The 25821-nt window shown below is 46.8% G+C and overlaps 7 protein-coding genes across 7 annotated transcripts; 5 read left to right on the top strand and 2 right to left on the bottom strand.

The window, feature by feature from the left end:
• The first annotated feature begins 3571 nt into the window (after positions 1-3571).
• Positions 3572-6675, top strand: EDB82DRAFT_494625 (uncharacterized protein). The gene has a single exon (XM_025733033.2). It carries the CDS (start codon positions 3684-3686, stop codon positions 6663-6665), a length of 2982 nt encoding a protein of 993 aa, XP_025583980.2. The 5' UTR covers positions 3572-3683; the 3' UTR covers positions 6666-6675.
• A 1304-nt stretch (positions 6676-7979) lies between these two features.
• Positions 7980-8633, top strand: EDB82DRAFT_122686 (uncharacterized protein). Its single transcript, XM_025733034.2, has 2 exons — positions 7980-8244; positions 8294-8633. Exons 1-2 carry the CDS (start codon positions 7998-8000, stop codon positions 8401-8403), a joined length of 357 nt encoding a protein of 118 aa, XP_025583981.1. The 5' UTR covers positions 7980-7997; the 3' UTR covers positions 8404-8633.
• Positions 8634-11488: 2855 nt separating this feature from the next.
• On the top strand, positions 11489-12915 carry EDB82DRAFT_122737 (uncharacterized protein). Its single transcript, XM_065607019.1, has one exon. The coding sequence runs from the start codon at positions 11569-11571 to the stop codon at positions 12781-12783; it is 1215 nt and encodes a 404-aa protein (XP_065464467.1). The 5' UTR covers positions 11489-11568; the 3' UTR covers positions 12784-12915.
• Positions 12916-13046: 131 nt separating this feature from the next.
• Positions 13047-14533, bottom strand: EDB82DRAFT_522980 (uncharacterized protein; the record flags this gene model as incomplete). The annotated part of the gene is made up of 2 exons (XM_025733037.2): positions 13047-14257; positions 14329-14533. 2 exons carry the CDS (start codon positions 14531-14533, stop codon positions 13047-13049), a joined length of 1416 nt encoding a protein of 471 aa, XP_025583984.2.
• Positions 14534-16121: 1588 nt separating this feature from the next.
• On the top strand, positions 16122-18204 carry EDB82DRAFT_494632 (uncharacterized protein). Its single transcript, XM_065608488.1, has 3 exons — positions 16122-16363; positions 16418-16519; positions 16584-18204. Exons 1-3 carry the CDS (start codon positions 16300-16302, stop codon positions 17966-17968), a joined length of 1551 nt encoding a protein of 516 aa, XP_065464468.1. The 5' UTR covers positions 16122-16299; the 3' UTR covers positions 17969-18204.
• A 1-nt stretch (position 18205) lies between these two features.
• On the bottom strand, positions 18206-23105 carry EDB82DRAFT_459229 (uncharacterized protein). The gene is made up of 3 exons (XM_025733040.2): positions 21353-23105; positions 20310-21295; positions 18206-20220 (listed from the first exon to the last, which is right to left on the bottom strand). The coding sequence occupies exons 1-3, from the start codon at positions 23004-23006 to the stop codon at positions 18379-18381; spliced, it is 4482 nt and encodes a 1493-aa protein (XP_025583987.2). The 5' UTR covers positions 23007-23105; the 3' UTR covers positions 18206-18378.
• Positions 23106-23446: 341 nt separating this feature from the next.
• Positions 23447-24758, top strand: EDB82DRAFT_494636 (uncharacterized protein). Its single transcript, XM_065608489.1, has 2 exons — positions 23447-24047; positions 24101-24758. The coding sequence occupies exons 1-2, from the start codon at positions 23594-23596 to the stop codon at positions 24583-24585; spliced, it is 939 nt and encodes a 312-aa protein (XP_065464469.1). The 5' UTR covers positions 23447-23593; the 3' UTR covers positions 24586-24758.
• Positions 24759-25821: the final 1063 nt, after the last annotated feature.

Genomic DNA, 25821 nt, shown 5'->3' on the forward strand with positions numbered 1-25821 from the left:
GTGATCATTTCGATCCAACTGATGTCAGAAACAGGAAAGGCTGCAAGTCATTAAATACTTTCATGCTCAAATTTCGAGAGGCTAAAACTCTGCCGATTACTGTCCCCGCGCTTTATTGTGTCGCAGTCAACATGGAAGTCATGGGAAAGAGTCGATTTGGCAAAGGCAAAGAAGCTTGGCCGGCAAGTGCCGAACTGACCTTCACCAACATGTCGAGCGTCTGCTCTCTCCTGGCGTGGCAGACCCAAAACTATGATAACAATTTTTTGTCCGTATACGCAGCAGCTGATGCCCCTTCAATACTCGAGATGGACATCGCTGAATGGATGCAAAAGTCGACTGTTACTCTTCATAAGCTCAGCCACCACGGCTCAGCATCTTCAACTCCAGTCAAGCTGCTGCCAGCCCTCAAACCTAGGGCCATTGTATCCATGTCGGGCAACAATCCTAATTTCTCCCATCCCAGATGGGAGGTGGTATTCGATATCTATGGACTCCACCTATATGGACACAATGGCCCCTTTCTCGACCAAACTCCGCTGTATCTGCTGCGATGGCCAGCTTATCTCGTCGACTTTGCATACCAACTCCGAAACCACAAGAGCGAGAGCAAGTTCAACCCCAATATGAGCGCAGCTGAGGAATGCTATGATGAACTCCTCAGTAAGTACAAAACAGCCGTCAAAAGAGGGAATTGGAGTCTCGAAGAAGCTGAGATAGCATACCCCGACGTTCTCCGCGCCATGGAAAACGAACTTCAGATGGACCCGGATTTATGGAAAAACAAGACAAAGCTTAAGAGCATCATTCTTCCTTCCCTCTTCAAAGTCATGTTCCCGACGCTTCTCGCCAATTACAATGCACTTTTAATATTCAAGTACAGCCATTACGTACATTTCAGAGCCGCCGGAACAAAAGAAAGTTCCGCCATTCAGCATAAGATTAAGGGTCCGCTGGGTAACTACGAGGCCACTAGAGCTGAATATGAGCCGATCAGGAATCTCTATGGTCAAGCGAGTTCTTGCTGCGCAAGAAAAACATCTCTGTCCTCGATCTCATCTTGGGAATGTATTGACCCTGTGGAAAGTTTCGCTGATGGTACTAACCAAATCGTGGGACTGGACTCATCAAACTATCACTACCTGATACCGCAGAAACAACAATGGTCAGAGTTCAACAAGACACTTGCTTCAACAAAGATATCCTCCAGCAATTCTCTTCACGACTTCTTGGACAGCCTTCCAACAGGCCGGATCGAACTTGTAATGCAACCAGACGTAGAACGGACCAAAGGGCGTACGCCTGGTAGTGTGCGTGTCGCCTTCGCGCCTAGTGATGAATGGTATAAGTGGCTCCAGGACGTTCTCGCGGTCAATCATTTATTGACTCCTGAAGCTGGTCGATTTGAAGATGTACCACCGGAGCTGGGTATCATGTATATGGAAGCTTCTAAATGGCCACCTACCGACTCGACCAATTTCGATTTTACAATTGAAGGGGTTGTGATGTTGAGTGATGGAACCGAGGTTACAGTGGAGCTTGACACCAAAAAGGCCGCCAAAGCCCTTTTGGATTCGTCTGGAAAGGCTATCAATGCCATGTTTTCGCAGCTTGCCATTTTGCCATTTGGAGTCTCTGTGAGCGCCAAGGCTGGTGTCATTAACCTTGGCAATGTTGCGGAACTAATCCGATTCCCATACAGCAAAACAATTCAGCTTCTGAGAGAACTGCCTTTAAAACCGGTCAATCCTGACGAATCAGGCCGCACGGCTATGTGGTATTCATCTGGACAACGACGAGCAACTGACCTGCGTTTGGAGTTTCTGCTAGACGAGAGCATTCCCAATGACCTAAATACTTGGCTCCAGTCCGAGAGATTCGGCATCACTGTCAAGAACTTCCGTGTTGTGGCACGTCGAAACATCTACTATCGTGCAGGACTACACAAGCTCTCACCCGCCGCTCTCTTTGAAGCTGGCGATCCTGCATCTGACGGTGAACTACCTGATGATGTCAAGGCGTTTGTTCTTGGATCAATCACATTTGATGTCTCAGTGGTTGTTGCAAAGATGGACTTTTCTCTTTTCATCGCGTTTGACAGAAATTCCGTCACGTTTCGCCTGCAGCGTGATGGGAAAGGTGAAGGTGGCGACGACTTGGCTACTTTACTCCAATGGGCCTACAACTCTCTTGGGGGCAGAGATGAAGGAGAAGGTACCTTGGCTGACGAAGACTACAAGAGTAGTACATGGGGAGCTTGCGATAATTGGCTTAAAGCTGCCAATGAGCTTCTCTGGAACGTTCGCCCTCGTGTATTGGAGTTTGCGCTTGATTATGACGAGAAAGGCAAACTCCAAGGCGTACAAGGAGCCTCCATCACTCTCCAGGTGGAACTGAAGGTGGGCAAAGCAGGGCCTATCGTGATATTTGTGACATTTGGCTGGAGCAGAGCCAGAGGTGCATCCATGGACGGAAGGCTCTGGAACAAACCGGTCTTCGAGGACAACATCGATTACCGATCTATGATGCCTGCCTGGGAAAGTCGCGTCAATCTGGAACCTAATGGTCCGAACCAGATCGTCGATCGTATTGATCTGAAAGACTTGCTTGGACTAGATTCTTTTCCAGAAGGGGTGCCGAGAGAGATCACTGAGGCTACCTTGTCGGTTGATGGTTCTTCTATGTCTATCACAACATTTGTCTCTGCTGTATACGACAAAGATAAGCACTCTAACATGCCAAAATTGTCTTTGGATGTTCTGGAGGTCTCGCTTACACGTACATGGGGTGCGGATGGTGTCCCAGGATCTTGGGACGCTCGTCTCGGATTTGCTTTGCTGTTATTCCCGCTTGGCCAAGAACCTGTTGTAGAGCCGGGAAAGAAACCTGTCCTACCGTATAAGGATGACGCACCCTGCTACATCAGGGGCAACATCCAGTATCAGAGTAACGCGGCAAGGTCTCTCGCACAGGACAACAAGCAAGTGTCTCTGTGGACTCTGGAGGCCAGCGTCAGCAATCTAAAGATCGCTCATCTGGCCACGTTTTGGGATAAAGGACCAGTTCGGGAGGCCGTCATGACTATGCTGTCTCACCTAGTCGTGGAGCAGCTAACGCTAACGTACCTCTTTGGCCCCAATGATGGAGATGGTGGTAAGGACTTCACTTTCATTGGAGTGTTGAAGCTTGGGAGCCTGGGACTTGATCTTAAGTATCATTATGACGAGAGAGGATGGGATTTGAGTGCTGGATTGATCTTCGATCGCTCAGCCAAAGTAGAAGATGGTGATGACGACCCTCCCACCGAGAAAGAAGATCCCGTCACAGTTAAAAAACTTCTTGTGGAACTGATTGGGAAGGATTCTCTGCCAGATATTCCCGGCGATGTCCTTGACATTCCTGTTGGTCGACCTGGAAGCGAGGGGGAGCTTCTCTCTCTGAAATGCTTTCTTATCAAAGACACAGGCAAAAAAGACGACAAACCTGAGCATGGCGGTACTATGATGACCACTTTCTCGATCCAGATCTCCGCCATCAGTCTGACTCTCATTCAGTGGCGTCACACATCCTGGGAAAGTAGCGTACCATCGAAACGAGTCGTAAAAGTGGCCTTGAACGAGATAGGACCCGTCACGGCTCCTCTGGTCGGCCAGCTAAAGCAACCTTTTGAGCAGCTAGTTTACATGTGGGTGTCAGATAGGACCTCGGCAGCCAAGCCCAAATCTCTTGCCAAGAAAGGGGAAAAGACAGCAGGCATCACCAAATCCGAGTTCGGAATCGTGAGCGACAGGTTGGTCGACGCAGACAAGCTGTACTTTAAATCAGACGCTCCAGACCCGGACAAGATTCCCGATGGGGAGTTTGTCATCGAGGCTGGCTCTCACTTCATGATCGTTGCTAAGAACTCTGTAGGCGATACCGTCGCTGTTCTTGACTATGTTTTTGGACGACCGAATCCTCAGGCTGGCAAGCAAATACTAGTGGCCGAGGAGAAGAACAAGGATCCTGCCAAGGCGCCTTTCAAGAAAAGTGTTGGTCCCCTCCTGATTGAGAACATCGGTCTCACCTATAACGCTACAGAAAAGAGACTGGGTGTGATTCTTGATGCAACATTTCTGCTTGGTCCAATTGGACTAGCATTGCTAGGTTTTGGGGTCAATGTGAAGCTGGCAAAGGACGATAACGAAGAGAAGAATCCTGAACCATATTCACACGATAGACTCACGTCTCTCGCCGTCAAAGCTGCTGGTCTGGGGTCTCTGCCCATATCAGATCCTCAAGTTACACTGGAGGGCCTCATGGTTTCGTTCGATCGGCCGCCCGTCACAATTGCTGGCGGTTTTGCACGAACCGTCGTTGACGAAGTACCATACTACGCAGGTGGCTTGATAGTTGGCTTTGTGCCATGGAAGTTAATGGCGATGGGCGTCTACGGAGAGGTACCCAAGGAAAAGACCAAGAGTCTAGTGAAACGTGGACATCGCAGGGGTAGATCGTCCGTCTTCGATATTATTGAGATGTCGTCAGATGATGAGCTGGATGACATTCAGTTCGGCAAACAGGAAGACAAAAAGAAAAACAGTCACGATACATTCACGATGGTATTTGTCATTCTCAAGGTTGAAGGCCCTCTTTTCAGTATCGGTTTCGCCGATATATCAGGACTCACTGCAGGTGTGGGTGTCAACTCCGCGATTCGCCTGCCGACGGCTGAAACAGTCCTCGACTTCCCCTTCACCAAGCCTTCAGGAACACCGAATCCTTCAGAGGGACCTCTTGCGGCCCTCAAGACTGTTCTGCGGCCCCCTTCTAAGGACGTTGCCCCTTGGTTCACAGCCCGTGAGGGCTCGTTCTGGATCGCTGCCGGGCTAAAAGTTACCGCACTGAGTGTTCTGTCCGCCGATGCAGTCCTGGTCATAACGACTACTCCATCCGTTCAGATCGGCATTTTTGGTGTTGCTGTTATCGACGTTCCCAGTCTCGCCTCACCTGTCAAGTTTGCGCACGCCGAGTTGGGTATTGCGTGTGTATTTGACCCTGAAGCCGGAACATTCCGCTTCGACGCGCAACTTTCTCCTCGCAGCTATGTACTTCACGAAAGCTGCCATCTCTCAGGAGGCATGGCTCTCTATGCTTGGGCGAAGACGGGAGATTTCGTCATGACATTGGGAGGTTACCATCAGGCATTTGCGGTCCCGGCTGCGTATCCCAGACCACCACGGCTGGGGATAGCCTGGTCTCTTGGTGATAACCTGCGAATTTCTGGAGAGGCCTACTTTGCTGTGACGGCGAGGGTCTGCATGGGTGGCGGGAAATTAAACGCCACACTGAGTATAGGACCACTGTCAGCGTGGTTCGATGCGTTCCTCGACTTTTTGATTAATTTCAGACCTTTCAAGTTTGCTGCAGATGGTGGTATTGCCGTGGGTGTGAGGTTCAGCTTAGATCTTTGGCTCGTCACGGTTCGTATCAACGCTGAGATCAAGGCAACACTGAGCGTCCTAGGTCCTCCCATGGCAGGCACTGTTCACGTCGACTTCTGGGTGTTTGGATTCGACATCGACTTTGGTGATCGTGCCAAGGCTCTGGAGCAAGGTGCTTTCAAATTGAGCCTTGACCAGTTCAAGAACCTTGTTCTCAAGGGCGGCGGTACTGCGGCTACAGGAGTCCCCATGCCGATGGATTGGGTCGACGTGAAAAATCCCATCATGACCACCGACGATAATCCTGCCAGTCAGAAGACCAGTGAGCGCTTTCTGTTCAACTGCACGGCCGGACTTCTCCCGGAAAACAACACAAACATTGCGTCTGGATCCAAACCCTCCGAAAGTTGTAACGTCTCCTGGATGAGGACCATGTTTGGTGATAATAAGAACATCTCCAAGAATACGTGGGCTGTCAAAGCAGGCGAGCTTGAGTTCAACATCACCCTGGCGTTTGCTGCAAGTGCGGTCACTGTAAAGGATAACAGAAACACGGCAATTGACAAAGTCTGGACTGTAACCATACCAGCGGCACAACAAGAGATCTACGCATTGCCAATGCGCCTCACTGGAGCTATCGAGTCGACAGTGGAAATGACCATCGATCAGGAGGAGGAGGTCACTAAACCATTCCATGTGATAGAAGAAGAGAAACGATCCTCAAAGCGATGGCTTGTCAAGCCCATCCTCAAGAACGTCCCGATGAACCTTTGGGGACGATACGATGCCGCATCAGATCCAGCCCTCGCGGGAAATGCCGTAAAATCTCTGCTCAATCCCGCCACTGCTACCGGTAGTGTTTCTCTCGTGATGGGGCTAAGCTTCCAGCCACCGTTACCGGCCATGTCGAAGGATAAGGTACCCAAGTTCAACATTGTGGCAGATATGCTGGAGCGAGTAAACAATGATGGATATCCTTTCAAAGAAATTGAAAGCGTGGCGAGCGATGCTTGGAAACCTTTGCCTAGACGAGAGTACGAGGGTGAGTGGAAGCGAGTGAAACACGAATGGGAGAAGGATGGGGTAAATGAAAGAGCAAATAAGGTGGTAGGGCTATGGTCGGCTATGATGAATTGGAGTAAAGAGAAGGACAAGGTTTTGATGGGAACAAGGCCTGGTGGTTTGCTTGGGCGATACGAAGATATGCTTCCCGTTCCTCCACGGATAGCTTCAGCTGCTTAGGAAATTCTAGATAATTGTTTTGGATTCCTATGTGAAATAGATCTATATCGTGTTCTTTCTAAATTTGCTATCTGACCTACCGTATTAACTCGTGAAATTCGGTAGCTTAAAGGGTTTATTTCAAGCTTGTCAATTGGTCAGAGACACTATATAGATCAGTCAGTCATCATGCCATTGGCCAAATGGCTGAGTGGGCTTGAGACCCACTAAGCTACCGAATTTCACAAGTTTATGCGATAATAATTTCCTCTCTTTTAGGTGGCTACCCTGTACTATTTCTGATAAATCTTCGTTCAATGAAATAAATCGCTTTTTACCTTATCACATTCTTTTTAATAAAACAAACGGTCAAATAGCTTAAGTATTAAATCGGCGTGTATTAGGCGCCAATAGAAACGCATCCTAGTGAGCAGACTGAATGCATTTTGGAAAATGCAGTACTGATAGTTTACCAGCGCCAGCTGAGGAGAGTAGGCTCTGGCCAAAATGCCTATGGATCAAAATATGGAATACGGTAGATAGAAAGGAAACAAAACGGAACAAGCGGCATTCGTATTCTAGGTACAGAAGTAGATATCACGAGGTTCCATCTTTGCAGCATTGTAACTCTAAAACCGGATTATTGTCGGCAAATGCGGGGGGATGATGACATACCGCAGAGTCCGAGTTTTGAGGCGGAGCTCAGTCTCAGTCTATATCGTAATGCTGGCGGCGATCAATTGGGTTCAGCTGTATCGTAAATAGATTGGCCGCGAGTTCCGAAATACGATGATGTGGTCAGATTATTGAGACATATTATAGATAGATTTCCAATCGTTTTTTCTGTAATGTAAGCGATCGACGTGATGGTTGCAGTCACAGCTATCCCTTTTCTCGTATTTCTACATTCGAAGGAGCATCAGCACGCTACAAAAGCACACTACAGAGGCACATGACATAGTTGCATATCACAAGTCCCGCTGATCAGTGTAATGCTGCAGCAAGATATCTAGTAAAACGATAAAGATAGGTATAGCTGATAATACGTTTTTTAACCATTGTGAGCTTATACTCGTATTACTAGCGCTGATACTTGCAGCTTGTATGCGGTGATTGCTCGATTGAGCACTTATATGCATATCGGCAGTTCCAGAAGCATCATACATACCTACAGTAACAAATGTAACGTAGGCATTTCTTGTAGTTATAAACTCCCATCTTAGCCACAATCATATCCAGATATATCATCGATAACATCTTTAAAGCCATCATCACTCCTCAACAAAGCAAACCTTCCAAACAATCAGCACCATAATATTTAAACACCATCTTTACATCTTTAATACCACCAATATGCTTTTTACCACCGTTCTCGTCACTGCTGCCCTGGCCATGGGCGCCAGCGCCGAGCCTCAAGGCGATGAACTACCCTTCAATATCATCGGCTCCCGCATTTGGAGTTCTCCAGACTGTGGAAACAACGAGAACATCGGAAACCTTGGCGAATTGACCACACACCGCGACGAGCTTGGCCAATGCTTCAAGTTCAGTGACAAGGTCAAATCTGTCAGCCAGACTGAACACGTCAAGGGCTGCAAGCGTAAGTACTTTCACGTTCACATAGAAATCGCCGACTGACAAGGGACTAGTTTTGGTATTCCAAGATACGCATTGCAGGCATGGAGAGAAGAGCCCTAAGGATTTTCAATGTCTCAAGGCCCCGACCTTTTTCAATAGCTACAAGACTGTATGCAAGTAAAGGGAACTGGAAGGAAGATTGTCGCTTATGAGCGTGAATTAACATGGTGAATGGTATAGATCTTTGCCTCAAGAGGGTCATTTAATAGGTTAATGGTTTTAGCAATAGTTTTTATTTTGAATGAATATTCAGGTATGATGCGTCGCTTTCTCGTGGGTTCTCAGTATCATCACCAGCAATGAAGATACCTAATAGCCATTGCCGTATTTTCTATCTCCAGTCTTGGAGAAAGTGTCTTCCACGACTCTTAGGGCGCTCAAATCTGAGGGTACTATAATCCCTGACATCTCCATAGGTGAGCATCATAATCAGTTTGTCAAGGCATTCGTCGTCTTCATGTAAACCTGCGTTTATCAGGACCTGGAAGACGTTGGCGATTTATCGAATCCGTACGGCATCCTTCCAGCCTCCATCGCACTCTATGAGTATAAGACCGTGGTCTAGCTCGTCACATAGTATACCAGCTACCTCCAATACACCAAGTTCTACTAGATGCGCTAAGCATAAGGATCCACCCACAGCGTTGCTATCAATGTAGAGCCTATTCAATGGCATTTCCAAGTCTGCTACACAGCTTGGGCTCGAAGCTCCGTTGTACATATTTAGGAAGTCAAGATTTCCCTTCTGGACGATATGATTTAGGCAGACTAATTCGAATATCTCTTTGGTAGACTTTGTTTAGTCTGTTTTGACGTGCTTGCTGGTTGTGGGGGCGATTAATCCCCGAACAGCATATACTCGATCACGACTATCGGAGCATTGAAACGACGCTGCTTCCGATATCGATGCTACCCAGTCATTATAATCGCTGGCGCGGTCTGCATCCGGTGACAGAGCCTTCCAACCAAAGTTTTCCATGTTAGTATTCCAAGAAGCTGGATGTAGAATGGCGTTTGAAGGCGGCGCCTTGTACCCTGATATTAGGACAACAGCGTCCCTAAGTTTGACCCACGGAATCTCTTCGCCTCCTAGCTTAACAAACAATACAGGATTCTTGCTTTGCTAACCGAGCCTCCTAAAAAGTACAGAGACGCTTATTCCAATCCAAGTCCAACAATTGTCCCACAGCTTCCCACTGGAAGAGAGTGAGAGGAATATGTTTATCTTTGATGAAACGCTCATCTGCGCTAGGTTTGAATTCGAAGGATATCGTTTCGGAATTCATATCCACGAGAAGTAATTGGCTTGCTGCCCACCGGACTGTTTCCATAGCCATGATGCTCCAGGCGGTTTCAGGACTTAGCCAGATGATGACGCTTCTGGCAGTGCGATAGATCCAATGCATGTTATCCACCTGTGTAGATCATTCCGAAAGGTCTTTCTGATTTATGCAAACAGAATCGCACCAAAGGATACGCTTGTTGCTAGTGTGTCTGAGAGCCGTAGAGCTGATGCCAGGTTTGGTCCGATGTTGACATGTCCTGAATCTTGTTCATTTGCTCGCGGTTCATTTGTAAGTGTGATGGATTCGGGATGGGCTTGGGAACCCCAACAATAGGATAGTGCTTCAAAGTCAAATATGTTATCCTCCGTAAACGGATTTATCACTCTGTGCAACATGGTCCCAGCGAGCGGAGCATCAGACGAGTCGGGATGCAGTTCTAGAAACCGAAACTTATGGTGGTCTCCTTCATTTTCACCGACAGCCAACGGAATGTACTGAAATGAAGGCATCGATGGAGATGATCAGTCGACGGGCCAGTTGTGGGAACCAGAGAGCACAATGTTTGGAATGATTGATGCAAGAATCTTGAACTGCTGTAGAGAAAGTGGAGGTAGCTTGCCGAGGCCGTGCTGATTGATACCCTAGCACTTTCGGCTTGGCGTAAGCAGACTCGACCCAAGTACGCAACGGAGAAGTCAGCCTGTAAGTTTTACGGTACAGAAACTAAATGATCCAAGATTCTGCTTTAAAGTCATATGAACTGATTTAATAATTTTGTCTGTTGTGCTTTCAGAGGCCAGATTTTCCGACTCCTTACGACCAACCAAGTAGCCAGCATCTTTGATTAGAATAGGCAAACGAAGTGGAAATACGCCAGCGTTATATCCATTTTTTTGAAGATGGGACATCAAAAGATTAGCTACTGTCATTGTTGATCTAGAAAAAGGTGAGTGAAACATTGTTCTAGTATTCACATGAATATAAATATAAAATTCAGTTAACTTCGATTTTCGTAAAAACTTTGTAATAAATTGACGTTTCTTATAAAAGCTAAAACTTCTCGATTGGCAGAAGCCTCTTCTCCAAAGCTTCTTCTAACATTCCCGGGTCGTGATTTATGAATATATAAGGATCTAGCGCCGCCACTGGATATGGCTGCACGACTCAATCCAGCTCCTCGTCAGGAGTAAAAAGAAAAGAAAAATAAATAAGAAATGGCCATTTGGAAAAGGCGAATGAACCCGTCATGGTGAACCTAGAGGCTACAGAGCATTCTACAGATGTGTAGTGTCAATACGATAGCTTATTACTGTTGTGTTGCCATGGTTTCAAATTGTTGTGAGCATTGTCCAAAATAACAGTCCACGGAAAACTCACGGGGGCCTTTGAAAAAGTGTACAACTCAGCATATGAATGGATAATTTAATTTCAAGCTGAGGTATGCATGGATTGAAATTTCAAGTAACGCGTCTTTTTTCCATTCAGGAAGATCAAGCCACGTAAGACAAGAATAAGCAATGCGTCAGTCGTCTCGGTCATATTAGCACCTGAATGCGCACTTTACCAACCACCTGATAAAATGTCAGACCTAGGCAGCCAGGTCCACAACCGTGTTACGCCTAGATTAAGTCTAATAAAGTACTCATGTGCAAAACTAGAACTCAGCCCGCGATTTGCTTCCCGTTTGCGACATGTTAACCAGCAATATCGGTCACTAAATTACATGACGAATGGCTTGCGACACTTCAAGCCTCCACAAGTCTTCCACAATTGTGTAGACTTGTTACGCTCTGATTGCATGTTGGGCTGGATTGTTGGGCCAATCCGCTATCTCCACTAATCTAATTGGCTGCTGCAATCCTATGGTCACAACTGTGCTGCGATTTACTTGACAGTGGAACTATATTGTTTGGGATCAGTTGTTTCCGTATATCTATCCAACAGTCGCTACAGTCACTGATAAGATTCTCTATCTAATATTGAAAGCAACTTCAATCACTATGCCTCCATGCGACTGCATTTACTCCTCAACCTTGTGTGGGCTACTTAAAACCCCCTCACCAGGTCAGCGCCCGGATTTGATGACTAAATCACCCATGCGCAAGCTGTCGATAAGACTCAGCTCACCCAGGTCCAGCCATCCTCCCCCACATATTTGGGCATTGAGAGGAACCAAACGCACCAGGGCAGACCTATGCAGATCCTCTGTTGACAGCCAATCCAATGCGTTAGTACACGACCTTACTACACCCTCATATTCGGAATACGAGTCCGATAGGCAATTGCGGTATTCGGCCAATTCTCATAATAATGAAAACTCAGCCTCTCAGGACGAGGATGAACCCTGGTACCATAAACTTCCAGGCCAGGAGTTCAGACTTCATCAACCCTACCATTGGAACCCGTTGCAGCCACAGCACCATGACCTCCAGGTCCACAGACTCAAGCTACAGCAACTATCAACTGAAAGGTTTGAGAGCTGGAGCGCTGGAGTGGAATACGCCGCTCCATCGGACAACCGGCTACCTCCGCGAAAACGTTTCAAGGCGTCACATTTGCAATCAAGCCTCCCGCGAACCGAGGAGGTCGACAGTATCAATGATCATAAATTGGCCTTGGTCTCTCCCTCGATGCGATCGAGAGGTTTCTATCACCTGGCGTGCCCGTTCAACATTTACGCCCCAGCCAGGTTTCAACAATGCCTGATGCAAGGTAATCTACAGTCGATAGAAGACGTCATTGAACATCTACTACGGTATCATTCTCGGCTCCATTATTGTTATATATGTAACAAAGACTTTGAGACGGTGATAAACCGTGATAGCCATATTATAGACAACATATGCACGAAGCGTGATCCAGAGCCAATAGCTGGGCTCAATGAAGATCAGAAAGCTATATTGATCAGCAGGGACTGCTACTACCGGGGTGAGAAGAAACGTTGGTGTCGTATCTGGTCCATCGTCTTCCCTACCTCCGAGCCGCCTCAATCCCCGTACCTAGATCGAGCTTGCGGACTTGTCATCTCTATGGTACGCGACTTTTGGGAGTTGAATGGTCACCAATGCGTCGCCGACTATATGAAGGATCAGGGTTTTGATGGAGAAGGTAACGAGAACTCCCATAATACGTTATTTAACGTTACACTAGACGATTTATTGAAGGGCATTATCAAGGAGCATGAGTCTTTGAAGGTACGGCCTATCGAAGAATAAATGCGCGCGCTTAGCTTAATCAAGAGATATCTTATAACTATACTGTTAAATTACTGAGTTTACGATTAAGCGTGCGGCTCCTTTCACAGTGTCGGCTACTATAACAGAAATAGCGATTTTGATGGTGTTTTCAACAGAGACCCTATACTATCTAACATACAGAAAGAAATAACTATAGATAATATCGGTAATAAAAGAAATGGTATAATGATAAAGAAAATTACATATTTAACTACCAAACGATAGTTATTACTACAAGCTAGTCATGAAAACACCTCCCAGCCATCCTCATCCTGAGTAAAATACTGATTGGTTACTGGTAAAGAAGGGCTAGCATAGTGCTGAGATGGCATATGATCACTGACACCGCTACGTGTGTTCAATGGACTGGCCATCAAGGGTGCGAAATGGCTGGCTTCATTTCCAATAGACAGCGAATTATTCGGAATAGCCAAGTCATGACCTGCATCCAGCTGATGCGGCTGGTGGAAAGGGTCGGTGTCCGTAAAATATGTCGAGCCTCGCTCAATATTTTGTGGTGGGATGAGCAAACCTGGCTGGTGAAATAGCGGTTGTGCTGGTTGGTTCTGGACTTGCGGCAGGATAGCAACGCTATCTTGGGGCTCGGCTGCTGCTGATGAAGAACCAGGATAAATTTCGTTCAAGGCTTGGTTGATGATAGATTCGATGTCATCCTTAGTCAAAAATGCGCTGGCAATGGAAGAAGAATCAAAAGCCGATTGGAAGCTTAGTTCAGCTTGCGAGCGGGGGACAAGAGCCCCGACATCCCGGTATGGTGATGCTGGAAGGCCTGCCCCTGGGAAACACTTCTTCCAAATCATGTTCCACTTCTCAACGTCGTCAGACCCTGAACGAAGGTCTTCCCTAAGTTCTTCGAACTCACTGGGCAAAAATACTCCAGTTTGTTCAATAGTGGCCTGAGGATTGATAGATCTACAGGTTTCCAAATGAATACAGAGCCTACCGTCAGCGCCTGGCCCGTAAAATTGGTCGCGGCACCACGGGCAATACAGAGCAACATCTCTAGGTTGAACGTTGCTACCAGGCCCAATTTTGACTTCCTTGACCAGATGCTTCCTTTGGAGGTGTGTAGTGACATCCGAAACACCACGGTGCATGCGAATGCTTTTACAGATCGGATACCGATCTGGATCGCGCTTGTGCAAAGGACATTCCCACATCTTGGAGGGTGGACTGTTGGGCTGAGGGTATCTGGGCCCGTCTGGCTGAGGGGCTCTGCTATTTCCCTGGTTATTTCCGTCACCCGTATCCCTACCGACTCCATTGTTGGGGCTTTTGTTTGGACGCTGCTTCTTCCCGTTCCGACCAGGCTGGTGTGAACCATCTGGGGGGCGCTTTTGACTCGAGGGTTCGCTAGTCCCAACAGTGTTGTATTGGCCATTGCTTAGTAGGGTCAACTTAGCTGCAGCCGTGACAATATCCGTGTCAAACCCTGAGTTGATATACGTTAGTTTGCGTTGAAAGACATTCGTGCAGGTATGTTATTGGAGCAAGCTGCATTACCATTCTGATCAACAGACGACGGCGAATGAAGTGTAGGGTAAACACCGTCGCTGTTGCTGTCACTGTTGTCCAATGTAAAAGTAGAAAGACGTTTAGCGATTGAAGTAACTCCGGATTCACTGTGGTTGCATTTAGGTTTGAACAAATGTGATAGGAGTTGCCGTTTGGTAAGTCTATTGTGAGAGGGTGATGTAGCAGAATTCATTGGTGACGATTTGTGACGGGGCACAAATCTAAAAGCGGAAAACATGATGCAGCTGGCCGTTAGTTACACCGAGATATTGCAAAGAAAAAACCCCAGACCTTTGGTAAAACGGAAAGGGGACAAGAAGTTGATAAGGAGGTCCTAGATCAGTCCCATGTTGCCGGGAGTGGATGCAACTTTAGCAGAAATTTGGTTCCTGTTTGTGGTTTCATCGCAGAGGCGGCTGTCCGCCTTGTCCTCAATTGCGAAGTAAGGTTGTTCTGTGCAACAAAATTAGGCTCACTAAGAGGCGCTCTACACGGATGTGGACGATGGGACCGACCCAGCGTCATCACTAGAAACTTGAAAGTACGTTTTATCCCTCCCGAACCATCGAAATGATAATTGACCTCACGAATAGCACGATAGGGAACTCTTAGAAGAGAATTGAGGGATACAAGCGTTATAAAGTACGAATTATTATTCTCAATGAATGCCTCTTGGAATCAACAAAGAACCAGTTTCGAGGTGTTAGGTAGAACAATAGGGGGTGGTTCGCTTCTAAGGCGGCCTCTTGGGTAGCCTGTTGCTTTACGCAATTGTGGAAGATGGGGAACCTGTGTCGATCATTTTTTGCACAAACCCCCGTGTTCAACAACTTGATTCGTCCAAACACGCTGCAGCTAAGTTGCGTGGCCTATCAAGGCTGCCATCCAGCTTCACTAGCCGCCACTTACAGGTTTTGTCTCAGTACATGGTCCGCATCTGTGGTGAGCCATGTTAGTCAACGCGCGGGGCAAATTCCTCACGCCCGTCTAATCGAAGAGCAATGCTGCGTGCTGAGCCATATTCAATTGTTCAAGTCCACGATCGCGGAGCCTACCATGGCTGGCCACAATTGCGAGGGAAGAGCAGACGCAATTGTGGGAGATGGGAGTTACAAATATCTTCAATGTCTTTGTCTTATTGTGATGTATCGAGAACTCAAACATTTATTAAAACCATTGAAACGATAAAAGCCATCACAAACTTATCGCCATGCCTGCATCCACCCAGAGTTACAAGAGGTCCGTCTCGAACGCCGATTGTCTGGTGGCATACAAACTAACCCTCACACAGCGATTCGCTCAAGTTGTACAATGACCGCATTCAAGGCTGGATGGCGGATGGGGGCCTCGATATTCAAGGCAGGCTGCTGGCTGGGAGCCGCAGCGGAGTACAGCCCCCAAGCCCGCGACCCTCAAAGAAGAAATCAGCCAAGACAGAGCCCAAGGCGCACATTTAGGCGGATTGATCGATAACTAAGCATCGGCGAAAATTTGTTCTGTTTTGTGTTTGTCCATAATGTTAATATCGCCAATATTTGTGGATGGTCGTTTGATGACCGAGGGTCAATGCATTTGTTATAAGGAATATTATTGAATTGATAATCTAATCTGTTTCATGGCGCAAAACCTCCAAGAGCCTTTGTTGCTCGTCTCCCATTATAGCAGGCTGTATGGTGGGCGTTCAAGTCTCACTTCCCCGTGACGTGAATGTGCCACCCCTCCGTGTGTATGTATATTATGCTTTATAGTAAGTACTCTAGTAGCTGGACCCCATCTGCCTTGCGTTTTTTTTCCCTCCCGTTTTCAGCCTACCCCCCTTCTTGCTTCTTCACTATCTGATCATTCTTAGGTTCGTATCATCCATACCTATTAATTTGTTTGAGGCATTGCCACTGTGACAGGCACATTTATCTTGGCCGCCAATCTGATATCACGGATGCCGACCTGCCAAACACGTTTATGAAAGACTACTTGCACGCGGACAGTGATATTAAGAGATCAAGGAAGCGACCGAAAATGACTAGTAATGCGCCTCCCAAGCTGTCCAGTTCAAATATCCAAGTTAACGACAACACATCACAATGCTTCAATAGAGTATCGAGCATACCGACGCCGTTGAGCCTGCGAGTCTCCGATTCCCACACGAATAGAGATAATAAACCAAGCCCCTTAGCCCCAAGTGAGATAACTGTTATACGTCTGAACGAGCGAAGGAAGCTAACATTAGTCAACGTTTCCCGCAGAACCGCCAGATGCCTGCAAAGAAGAGCAACCCGATATCCGTTGGTTCGACGGTGCATGGCCTTGCCAAAGTCCACACCAGGTATGGTCGCTAGATGGAGCGTTGTTACAGAAGGAAGAGTCATCTCAACCACCGGGATCCTCACTCAAATATATGTCAGGTACGACGATTGGGAGTGAATATCCTTCGAATCCTGACACGCTCTCTTTTGACATATTCGAGCAATATTCGGGTTGGCCCCAATCAGATAGCAGAACATGCATCACTTCATCAAACCCCAATAAAAGGCCCGCCAAGCGAGGTGAGGGTAGTGAAGCGCCCCAGAAAAGGAGCCGCACATCCGAACATGACGAAAACGCTGGTGAAGTCAATGAGGACGGTGATCACCGCATGGGCGGTGATGATGCCGATAATAGGAGAGGACAGACATTTGCATGTCCTTACTACAGGATTGACCCTGAGCGTTTTCTGGAGTGCATCAATCTCAGAATGCCCCGTATTTCAGACGTCAAGCAACATCTCAAAAGAAGACATACAGCTCGTTACTATTGCCTAAGGTGCTCTAAGGGGTTCTCATCACAAAAGGTCTACGAGGACCATATTCGACAAGCGAATTGCTCCAGGGTCTCGGCGGCGAATCTTGAATGCGTCTCGCCCGCTGCACAAGAAGCCATCAAGGTTCGCTTCGAGAGGAGTCTATCATCGAAAGACCAGTGGAACAAAATCTGGGAGGTTCTGTTTGGGAAACGGAATCCTACAGTGAACCCCTATCTAGACAATATTTTCAAGGAAGTTACTGGGATAATCCGTGGCGTTTGGAAGAAAGAGGGGGACCAAATCATCTCCAGTTCTATAAAAGGAAGAGAGTTACCCAGTTGCAGTGACCAGCTTCACTCACTACTACTCGAGTTTCTTAACAAGGTTGAAACTCGTTTCGAGCAGAAACCTCCGGAAACAAATTCAAGAGAATCACCCCTGCATTTCGATATTTCCCTCGTACAAGATATGGTTGGAGCAAACTTGGAACCCATCCTTCTTCCTGCAGCTGAGCATCCCTCCTCAAGCGATGACGTTTTCTCGTCTTACGCTATTTCCTCTGAAACGTCGAATTTGCCTGTTAACTTCTCGAGAGTAGGGTCTGAAGGTACTCTTCAGTCAATTAAGAAGTTGTTCACCTTCCCACTCGGAACCTCGATGCAGCAGGTCGAATACCCTCACATGGATTTTTCAACAACAGATCTGCAACTGCCTGGTGAAACGGAACCATGGAATTTCGTCGACTCTCTCCGTGATGATTCGGCGGACACGTCTTTGCCATTCTTTCATTTAACCGAAGACCCGCAAGTCCTGGAGGGTGAACCTCATCTCAACATCCCAAACAATTAGATGACAAAGCTACACAGCTGTTTAACAATATAATTGCGGATGTAATAAGCAGGATTTGAGTGATTCGGAGTTTGTCAAGGCGGATTGTACTGATCTTCAACAAATCCTTGGAGTTGTCTGCTCAGTGCTTGGGTATTGGGACGATAGCTTTGGAGGAGCTCAAACTTAGCTTGCCTAGGTACTAAATACTACTTAACGTCGGCAGCATATGCAGCATCTATTCTGGCTCGAACTATTCTCGCTTTTTCAAATAACAGTCAAGACCCTTTTGGCGTGAGAACCAACTACCAGTAACCACTGACCATGTTTCTAGCACAAATGCTTATGGTATTAACCGAACTCTGGAAATTCCCAAATCGTAAAGCCTAAACAAGTAATAGAGTATCAAAAATCAAGGACTAAGACTTAACTCAAAATGCCTCACCAGCCCAAAGACGTTCCCACGCATTCGGAAGCACCTCATTCTGCAGCTTCTTAAAAAAGTCATCCACAGCGACAGACTCCTCACCCTCCAACATAATCATGCCATCTTTAACCCCGCGCCAACCTTCGATAGGAAGCTTGATCTTGTCCAGACCAACGCCATAAAAGTACCGGCCCTTGAAAGACTTTTCACCAAGCTCGATAGCGTCGTATTCATTCTGACATTCCTCGCAGATGAGACCTGACTCAAAGGTCACGTACAGGTAGGCCGAGCGACCTCCCCACCACCTAAACTCGCGTTCAGGGTTACAGAAACCTCCGCAACCATAGTAGGTGTCTTCATCGAGACCCAAGTCACCTTCGTCTTCGGGAGGGGTTTCGTCTTCTTCCTCGTTGACAGTCTTGTCTAGCCCGTCCTCATCTTGATCGTCTGTGGCTTGTGTTTGGTCATCTATCTTTGCGATGACCTTCTCCTCCTCCTGAGATTTATCCGTGCTTTCACTTTTAACAGCGACTTTATCCTCGACCGCATTCTCTTCACCGTCGTCGCTTTTACTTAGTCGCGAGAACATGGCAGAACCCACAATTCGAGCATATCTGCGTAGTTTCTCGTCGCCATGCAGCGCCTTACTCATGAGACCCAACAGTTGTGCTAGCAAAATGAGAAACGCTGCATCATTCCATCCAACAGAATCATTAAGACCAGCGAAACAGTCTTTCAGCAGAGACTGCATAGTCTCCTGGAATTTGACCGTGGGTCCCATGACCAGATACATGTAGGCCAGTGACACTCTATGAGCACTGGTCCAGGAGACAGAAGTTCGTGGAATGTTCACTATGAACGGTCGTTGATCGAGGCTAGCCAATGAAGCAATTCGTTCCGCTTTGTACGCAGGATCTCGAGATTGGCGGAATAGTGCCTGCTGAACGTTCGCCATCGTATCAAGGAGACTGTCCATCAGCCAGAGAGCAGTTCCACCCAGAATGGGGTACCTGTAGGCCGTTGAGTGAATATCGAATATCTCATCGAGAATTTCCATTGCTTTTTGAGGGTCTCGACACACTTCAAAGTAGATGCGTGCGAGATGGAGTCGTAGAGGTGTAGAAGCATCCAGATTGTCTAGGAACTCAATTGCTTCTTCGTAGAAACTTACAATAAAGTCCTGTTCCCCTCTCTCACAAGCGATATCGCAGAACATATCCAGTTTCTCCTCTGCAACATAGATGAACTCTGACGCGAGCCAGGTAATTCTCTCAAGGAGACTCCAATTCTTGAGCTTCTGAATGTAGTCTGTCTTGTCCTCTCTTCTCTCGACCACTGTGAGCTCGGCAGAAAGATCCTCACCAGGGGTAATTCCATCTGGGTCGCTGGCTTTAGCCTTGGAGTAGGATTCTAGCGCAGGTTCTGAGTTGCCCAGTTCCCATTGCGCTCTGGCACATGCAGTATGGACGGTTCGTTGGAGCGAAGGAGGCATTTCGTTGGTCGGTAGTTGGTTAACTGCAGCGATTGCTACCTCGTGCGCTTCCTTCTTCTTCTTCCGCTGCAACAGGATACCGACTAAACCGTTGGAGATCTTATACCACTCCTGGTGGCCAGGATTACAAAGCTCCAAAGCGCGTTTGCAGATTGTCTCAGCAGGTCCCATGAGGTCGCACGAGTGAAGAACTTCTGAGACAGCACGATGTGCTGCTGCATCGGGCTTGATCTCGTCACCAAAGAGATTCAGAACTCCCAGACTAGCGATATTCTCATCATAGGTGTCCTTGTCTTTACATTCATCAGGAAAGTTGATTACGGCTTGGTCCATAAGCAGGTTTTCTAAGCCACTCTAGTCAAAGCAAAACCAATCATTAGCCTTTGTTAAATTATGAAGCTAATTTTGAAAGCAGAAGGGGCAAACGAAGGAGAGGTACATACCATATGGAGAAGATCTCGCAGGCGTTTCCACGACTCAATAGAGGTTGATGTGTCCGGCGCTTCATACAATTCACGTAAAAAGCCCTTGGCTACACCGAAGCGGCAAGATGAGGGATCAGCCCCAACGCGTTCCCACCATTCAACTGAAAAGTTGCTGAGATTCTGTCTGATTTCTGGCTTTTCCAGGAGCTTGTACCACTTCGCCAGCTTGTCGTGGGTTGCGCAAACCAATGCACGATTATTGTAAATGGCATTGGCCTTGCTGAGCATCTTGGCTATCCCCGTCTTGTTAGATAAAACCTCCGCACAAACTTCAAGAGCCTCGATTTGCTCTTTATGTGTGTGCTGGTCTATCTCTATATTGTTGAAGTGATCTTGAAAAGACGTGGCACGAGCCTTCAGCTTGTTCTGATCATCTTCGATAGTACGTAGAAACTCAGCGCATGCCATGGCCATGGTTCGATGTGCCTCTGAAGGTCCCCATCTAAACTTGCCTGCGTTTTTAGAGCTGTTAGTGAAATATAGTCTTATGGAACGTTCCTTGAAAGTAATTGGAAGTGGACCATCATCGTAAATACGGTCATGATTGTTGTCCTCCTCCTGCTTAACATCTTGGACTGCAGTAACCTTGCTGGCCGCGATTTTGGCGTCTACTTCAGGATCATAGCCGCCACCGCCGACTCTCAGGAATTTGGAGAATAGCTCAGGCATTTCTTCGATAGTAAATTCATCGTCTTGTGCAATGTGCTTGACAAGCAATTGAACTTCGCTAAGCGATAAGCGTCTCTTAGAGAAAGCGACCCAATGAAGCAATGAGGCGGCAACTCGTTGGTGCTTATCTGGTAGGCGACGCTGACATTCAGCAAGAAGAATGTCGTAGATGCCGGTAAGATCTTCTGGTTTCTTGTCTTTGAGTGCTCGAAGAACTGCACCCTCACGGCCTAATTCATCGAAGCGAACAAGGAGGTGTTGGGCATATAGCATGTCTATTACAACTGGTTAGTTCTTTGAGAGATACAAAAATAAACAGCAAATGTACTTACTGGGGGAATCTTCTTCAATATTATCAGCAACCCTCTGTTTGATATAACGACTGAACCTTCTGAGGTTGTTGAGCGAGTTGAGGTGGCTCCAGATCAAGGCCTTGAAATCCTGACTTTGCTTTTCCTTAGTCGCTTGTACCTCGACCAAATTTGTACCTTGAGGAATGTCCTTCAGTCGATCAGGTCGCGAGGTCACTACGAGCGAGATTTTGAGGCCTTTGTCGTTGATAAAGTCGGATAAGAATTCCTTGAAACTGTCCCAATCAAACAGCTCATCCAAACCATCAAGGACGATAGAGAGATTGAAATTGGACTCGGGTCCAAAGACAGCAACTAGAAGATGCTTAACCAAATCTTGCCACTTCTTGTTATCGATAGATAGGTCGTCTCTCGATATCTGAGCGCTCAGCTTCTCGCAAACAATGTTATTGGATTCCGCAATCTGGATGATCACAGTGATGATACCGCAGAGGAAGAACCTGTAAGTGTCCTCCTGTTCGCGAAAATAGAAGTGTCCAACACAAGTATGTCCAGTTTCATCCTGCTTAGCCCTCTGAGCAAGCTTGTCATACACTGCAGCGGCCATGTGACTTTTGCCAGTACCAGGTCCCGATGTAAGTGCAAGGATTGGGCGTTTGGCCTCGGGCAACTTCAGCCAATCTTCCCACTCAGGCTGTGCGAAGATCCAACTGCATGAATCTGGAAGGAGTGTCTCTTTCAAGCTTTTGTATTCTTGGTCATCGTTATACACTATCAGCATGAAGTTCCGGACCTTGTTACCAGAGGGCGGTTTGTTGGTCTGAGGCTTCTCTTGGGACTTTTCTTGCTGCTTCTGCCCACCAAAGAGCTTCAAGAGTTTTGCAATATCACCCCTGATGTTCTCCGTGTTCTCGTGAATGGTGTCGATGGTATGACCGACTCGCTGGAGCATCTCAGCATGGTTTCTTTGGTTCGCGTCCAGCTGAGACGTCATTGCACGAGTCTCTTCGGTATTACCAAGGATGGCAAACTCAGTAGCTTGCTGGAGATGTTTTATGTTTTTGTCCATCTTGGCGCGCGCACCACTTAGTTCTCCATCGTCGCCTTTGAATAAATTGGAGATCCATTTCTTGAAACGTCCAAGCTCGATGTACTTGTGTGCGAAACCGCACATGGTAAGCAGTGAAGTAAAAACATCCATCAAGCAATTCTGATAAGCCTTATGTTGAGGCAGTCTTGTCTCTAGAATAGTAATTCTACTGAGGAAGCTGTTCATATCCTCAAAAAAGACAATGACTATATCGTAGTCGGCCGAGACAGAGCGACAAGCCTGAAGCATGTAGGTCAAGGCCGTTCCTATGGCAGCCGCTGGTGGGAAAGCTGGTGATGCAGCAGCAATAATCTGGTTGGCACCCTTCTCCACCAAGTCCAAGTTGGCAGAGAATAAAGTCCTCAAGCGATCGACTTTGCTCTTGTCATGTCTGAACTTGTGGAAGTTGTTCATTTGGTCAGTTCCAAAATCAAGCATAGACTGCACGTTGTCAAACTTGCGTTGAAGGTCGAAACCAACAATGCTCTGATAGCTCTTGATAGCATCTTTCCAGAGGTCTGCAACATCGCGATCATCATTATTGAGTTGCTCCCCCAACTCTTCGGTTACCCCTTTAGCTACCATACTGAGCAAAGGAAAGATAGTGAAATTGTTGATAGTTGAGATATGGTAAGAGGTTGGAGGAAGCGGAGGAGGAAATAACCATGCCTTAATAAAGAAAATGGCTCATACTTCTATCTAGAAAGTAAGCGGTTAGTCGTACAACTTTAACAGGGGTTATCGCAATCTTCACTCATGTGCAACAGTATCTCTAGCCGCTAATGGTTTAGTAAATACGAGCTGAGTGCATTGACATGGGTTTAAATGCAGTCAGCAGAAAATTACCTACAGTATAGGTTAGCTCCCTCAGCCCTGCGACGCTACTGTCATCACACTGTTGCATTATTGGTCTTCACTGTGAAACTTGCATCTTCTTCGGGAATGTCAGCAGAAAATTACCTAAAGTATAGGTTAGCTCCCTGGACCTTTGGTGGTGAAAGGGGGCCTCACCTTATGCGGGAGGCCAACCATCCTAATCCCCGCAAACATAGGCAACAAGCCATATTTGAGAGTCCACTACCTCCATTCTAGATTTTCTTCATGTCCCCTTATTCGGGGTCACTCAATCATCATCCTGAATCTTTTCTGAGCAACGATTGTATCTCTTTAGCATGGAAATTGACCGAGCAGAATGCGCCAACTGTGGAAAGCAGGCAACCATGCATTGCGCTGGATGCATTGGAGCACCGGAATATCACCTTGGTGATGCCATGAAAACCGTCTACTGTGATCGTGATTGTCAAACGAAGGACTGGCCTGACCACAAATCCCATTGCCGTATCATGAAGCGACGAAAGAAACTATTACGTGCAGCCAACATACTTCAAAGAGCCTTGTTGACGTATCGAGATATTTTGTACGACATTGATCTCATGAAAATCGAAGAAAAAGACGGGATACTGTATCTGTATCAACACCAGAGAGCCGTTACCGCTCATGTCAAACGGGGACCCTTCCCGAATCATCTGGCGACCAATGTCCAGCATAAAGAAGCAGCTCTCACGATTAATCAATGCACAACAGCCACGGCGCTATTGAGTGGCCTAACACGAAAGATTCTTGCAGGCAAGCATTCTCGAGTGTTCATTTTAAGGTGAAATGTTTCTCACACTCAACAGGAGTTTATTTGACTATTGAGGTATTGGATGTGCGCATCGGAAAACCACTACTTCAACCGAAGCTGCTTCCTGGTCCTGACTTGAAGGACTGTCCGCACACATTGATCAAGGTTGGACTACTATACACCACGGAATCATGGGTCATCGACACGGCAGGCTGTCAATATGGATTTCGGGAGAATCTGGTTCCGTTCGACAAGTACATCACAACCAGATCCTGCCAATTGTTAGAGAATCCTACAATGTACAGTTGGACCGTAACGAAAGACCTGGATTATTTCTCGAAGTTCCCTATCATGAATAAATCAACAGCACAAAAGCAAGGCCGAGAGCAGGAACGAAAGGCTCGTTTACACTTTGCCGACTTTGTTGACAAACATGTGGGCGCAGATATACTAGATGGCTCTACCTCTGAGTTTGACGCAAAACTTGCGAGTTTTGGGAATATGCTGAAGAAGCATATGTTGAGCTTAGATGGCTCTTGATTTGGGACTGTGTCATCGTTACGAACTCGGCATCAAGGTATCAGAAGATTTAGCCGCTTGCGGCACACAAGGGATGAAAGTAGTAATAGACCACTTTATGGAATTTAGGCAATGAGTTTAGGTTACTTATTTTCGCATGCTAAGCCCAAGAGACAATCTTTTGTGCTACCCACTGACTCGGGCCGCCTCTTCCACAATGCAACCGCTGCCGTGCTCAATTATTCCATCCTGCAGTCTGTCTTTGGGCTACTGGGTCGCAGAAAGAATGGAATCCTAAGTTTCAGGATAAAAATATAAGTACTATAGGAACTGTAGCCCAAGGTGCATAAAGTGGCCTAGTAATTTCATCCCTTATACTTCCAGTGTCGTTTTCCAAAGCCGAGTTTTGTAACAGGTGATGCTGAATCATGATCCAAATGAGCTTCAACAGGGAACTCCTTATACAGTCCTCAATGAGAAATTCATGGAGCTGAATGAATATTTCATTGTAATCCGTGCATGCAGACAGATGAAAAGGATGATCCAGCTGATGCGTTGCGCCTCGAAGGACTATTTAAACCTATAGTCTGAAAATAACCATAGGAATAAACTGGAGGCCGAGTTTAACCGCGAGATCGATGAACACTTTGTACGGACTGTGTTTGAACGTGGCTTTAGAACCTATTCCCGAGAACGAGCTGCTGCAGAAAATCGAAGGCATCGCTGATAATCCCGAGAAGACAGTTCCTACTCACGGGTATTAGAAATAGAACAGATCGGCCAGAGGATAACGCTATAGTTAACCTCAAGACCCCAGGGTAGGGATGAGAGTTAGACTTGTTCGATCCGGAAGATAGACTGCCGGGGTTTTTCTTATTTTTTTGTTTTTCTTCTTTTTTTGTTTTTCTTTTTTATTCTTTTATTTAGGCAAAAAAAGACTGAAAAAAACAGACTGCCAAGTAGAATAATCAAGCATGGCGGCCCCCTTGTGTATCTGGGTTCCTCAAGCAATACTACGGCCATTGCATATGCCGGCAAACCATTAAGGTCAACAACTGGAGAGAAGTTAAGGGTAGAAAAGAAATCATCGACAACTGGTTTATGCGAGTTTGGAGAGACCGGAGTGACGAGACCCGGGTTCCAGCAGTACTAATGATAGTTGTCCGAAAGAAGGCTCGACTATGTCAAATATCGGTCCCTCAAGAAAACGCTCCCAAGTTGCGATCCTGACTTCGCCTTATGTCCCGAGGCCCAGGG

The sequence above is a fragment of the Fusarium venenatum genome, assembly GCF_020744135.1.
Source record: "Fusarium venenatum strain MPI-CAGE-CH-0201 chromosome Unknown EDB82scaffold_2, whole genome shotgun sequence".
NCBI lineage: Eukaryota > Fungi > Ascomycota > Sordariomycetes > Hypocreales > Nectriaceae > Fusarium > Fusarium venenatum.

Bases quoted from the DNA above. Each gene is read 5' to 3' on its own strand.
- EDB82DRAFT_494625 (XM_025733033.2), top strand. From the start codon at position 3,684: ATGTGGGTGTCAGATAGGACCTCGGCAGCCAAGCCCAAATCTCTTGCC.
- EDB82DRAFT_122686 (XM_025733034.2), top strand. From the start codon at position 7,998: ATGCTTTTTACCACCGTTCTCGTCACTGCTGCCCTGGCCATGGGCGCC. The intron at 8,245-8,293 runs GTAAGTACTTTC...ACAAGGGACTAG, and splicing joins ACACGTCAAGGGCTGCAAGC to TTTTGGTATTCCAAGATACG.
- EDB82DRAFT_122737 (XM_065607019.1), top strand. From the start codon at position 11,569: ATGCCTCCATGCGACTGCATTTACTCCTCAACCTTGTGTGGGCTACTT.
- EDB82DRAFT_494632 (XM_065608488.1), top strand. From the start codon at position 16,300: ATGAAAGACTACTTGCACGCGGACAGTGATATTAAGAGATCAAGGAAG. The intron at 16,364-16,417 runs GTAATGCGCCTC...ACGACAACACAT, and splicing joins GAAGCGACCGAAAATGACTA to CACAATGCTTCAATAGAGTA. The intron at 16,520-16,583 runs GTGAGATAACTG...CGTTTCCCGCAG, and splicing joins ACCAAGCCCCTTAGCCCCAA to AACCGCCAGATGCCTGCAAA.
- EDB82DRAFT_459229 (XM_025733040.2), bottom strand. From the start codon at position 23,006: ATGGTAGCTAAAGGGGTAACCGAAGAGTTGGGGGAGCAACTCAATAAT. The intron at 21,296-21,352 runs GTAAGTACATTT...CAGTTGTAATAG, and splicing joins TATTGAAGAAGATTCCCCCA to ACATGCTATATGCCCAACAC. The intron at 20,221-20,309 runs GTATGTACCTCT...TGCTTTGACTAG, and splicing joins TGCGAGATCTTCTCCATATG to AGTGGCTTAGAAAACCTGCT.
- EDB82DRAFT_494636 (XM_065608489.1), top strand. From the start codon at position 23,594: ATGGAAATTGACCGAGCAGAATGCGCCAACTGTGGAAAGCAGGCAACC. The intron at 24,048-24,100 runs GCAAGCATTCTC...CACACTCAACAG, and splicing joins AACACGAAAGATTCTTGCAG to GAGTTTATTTGACTATTGAG.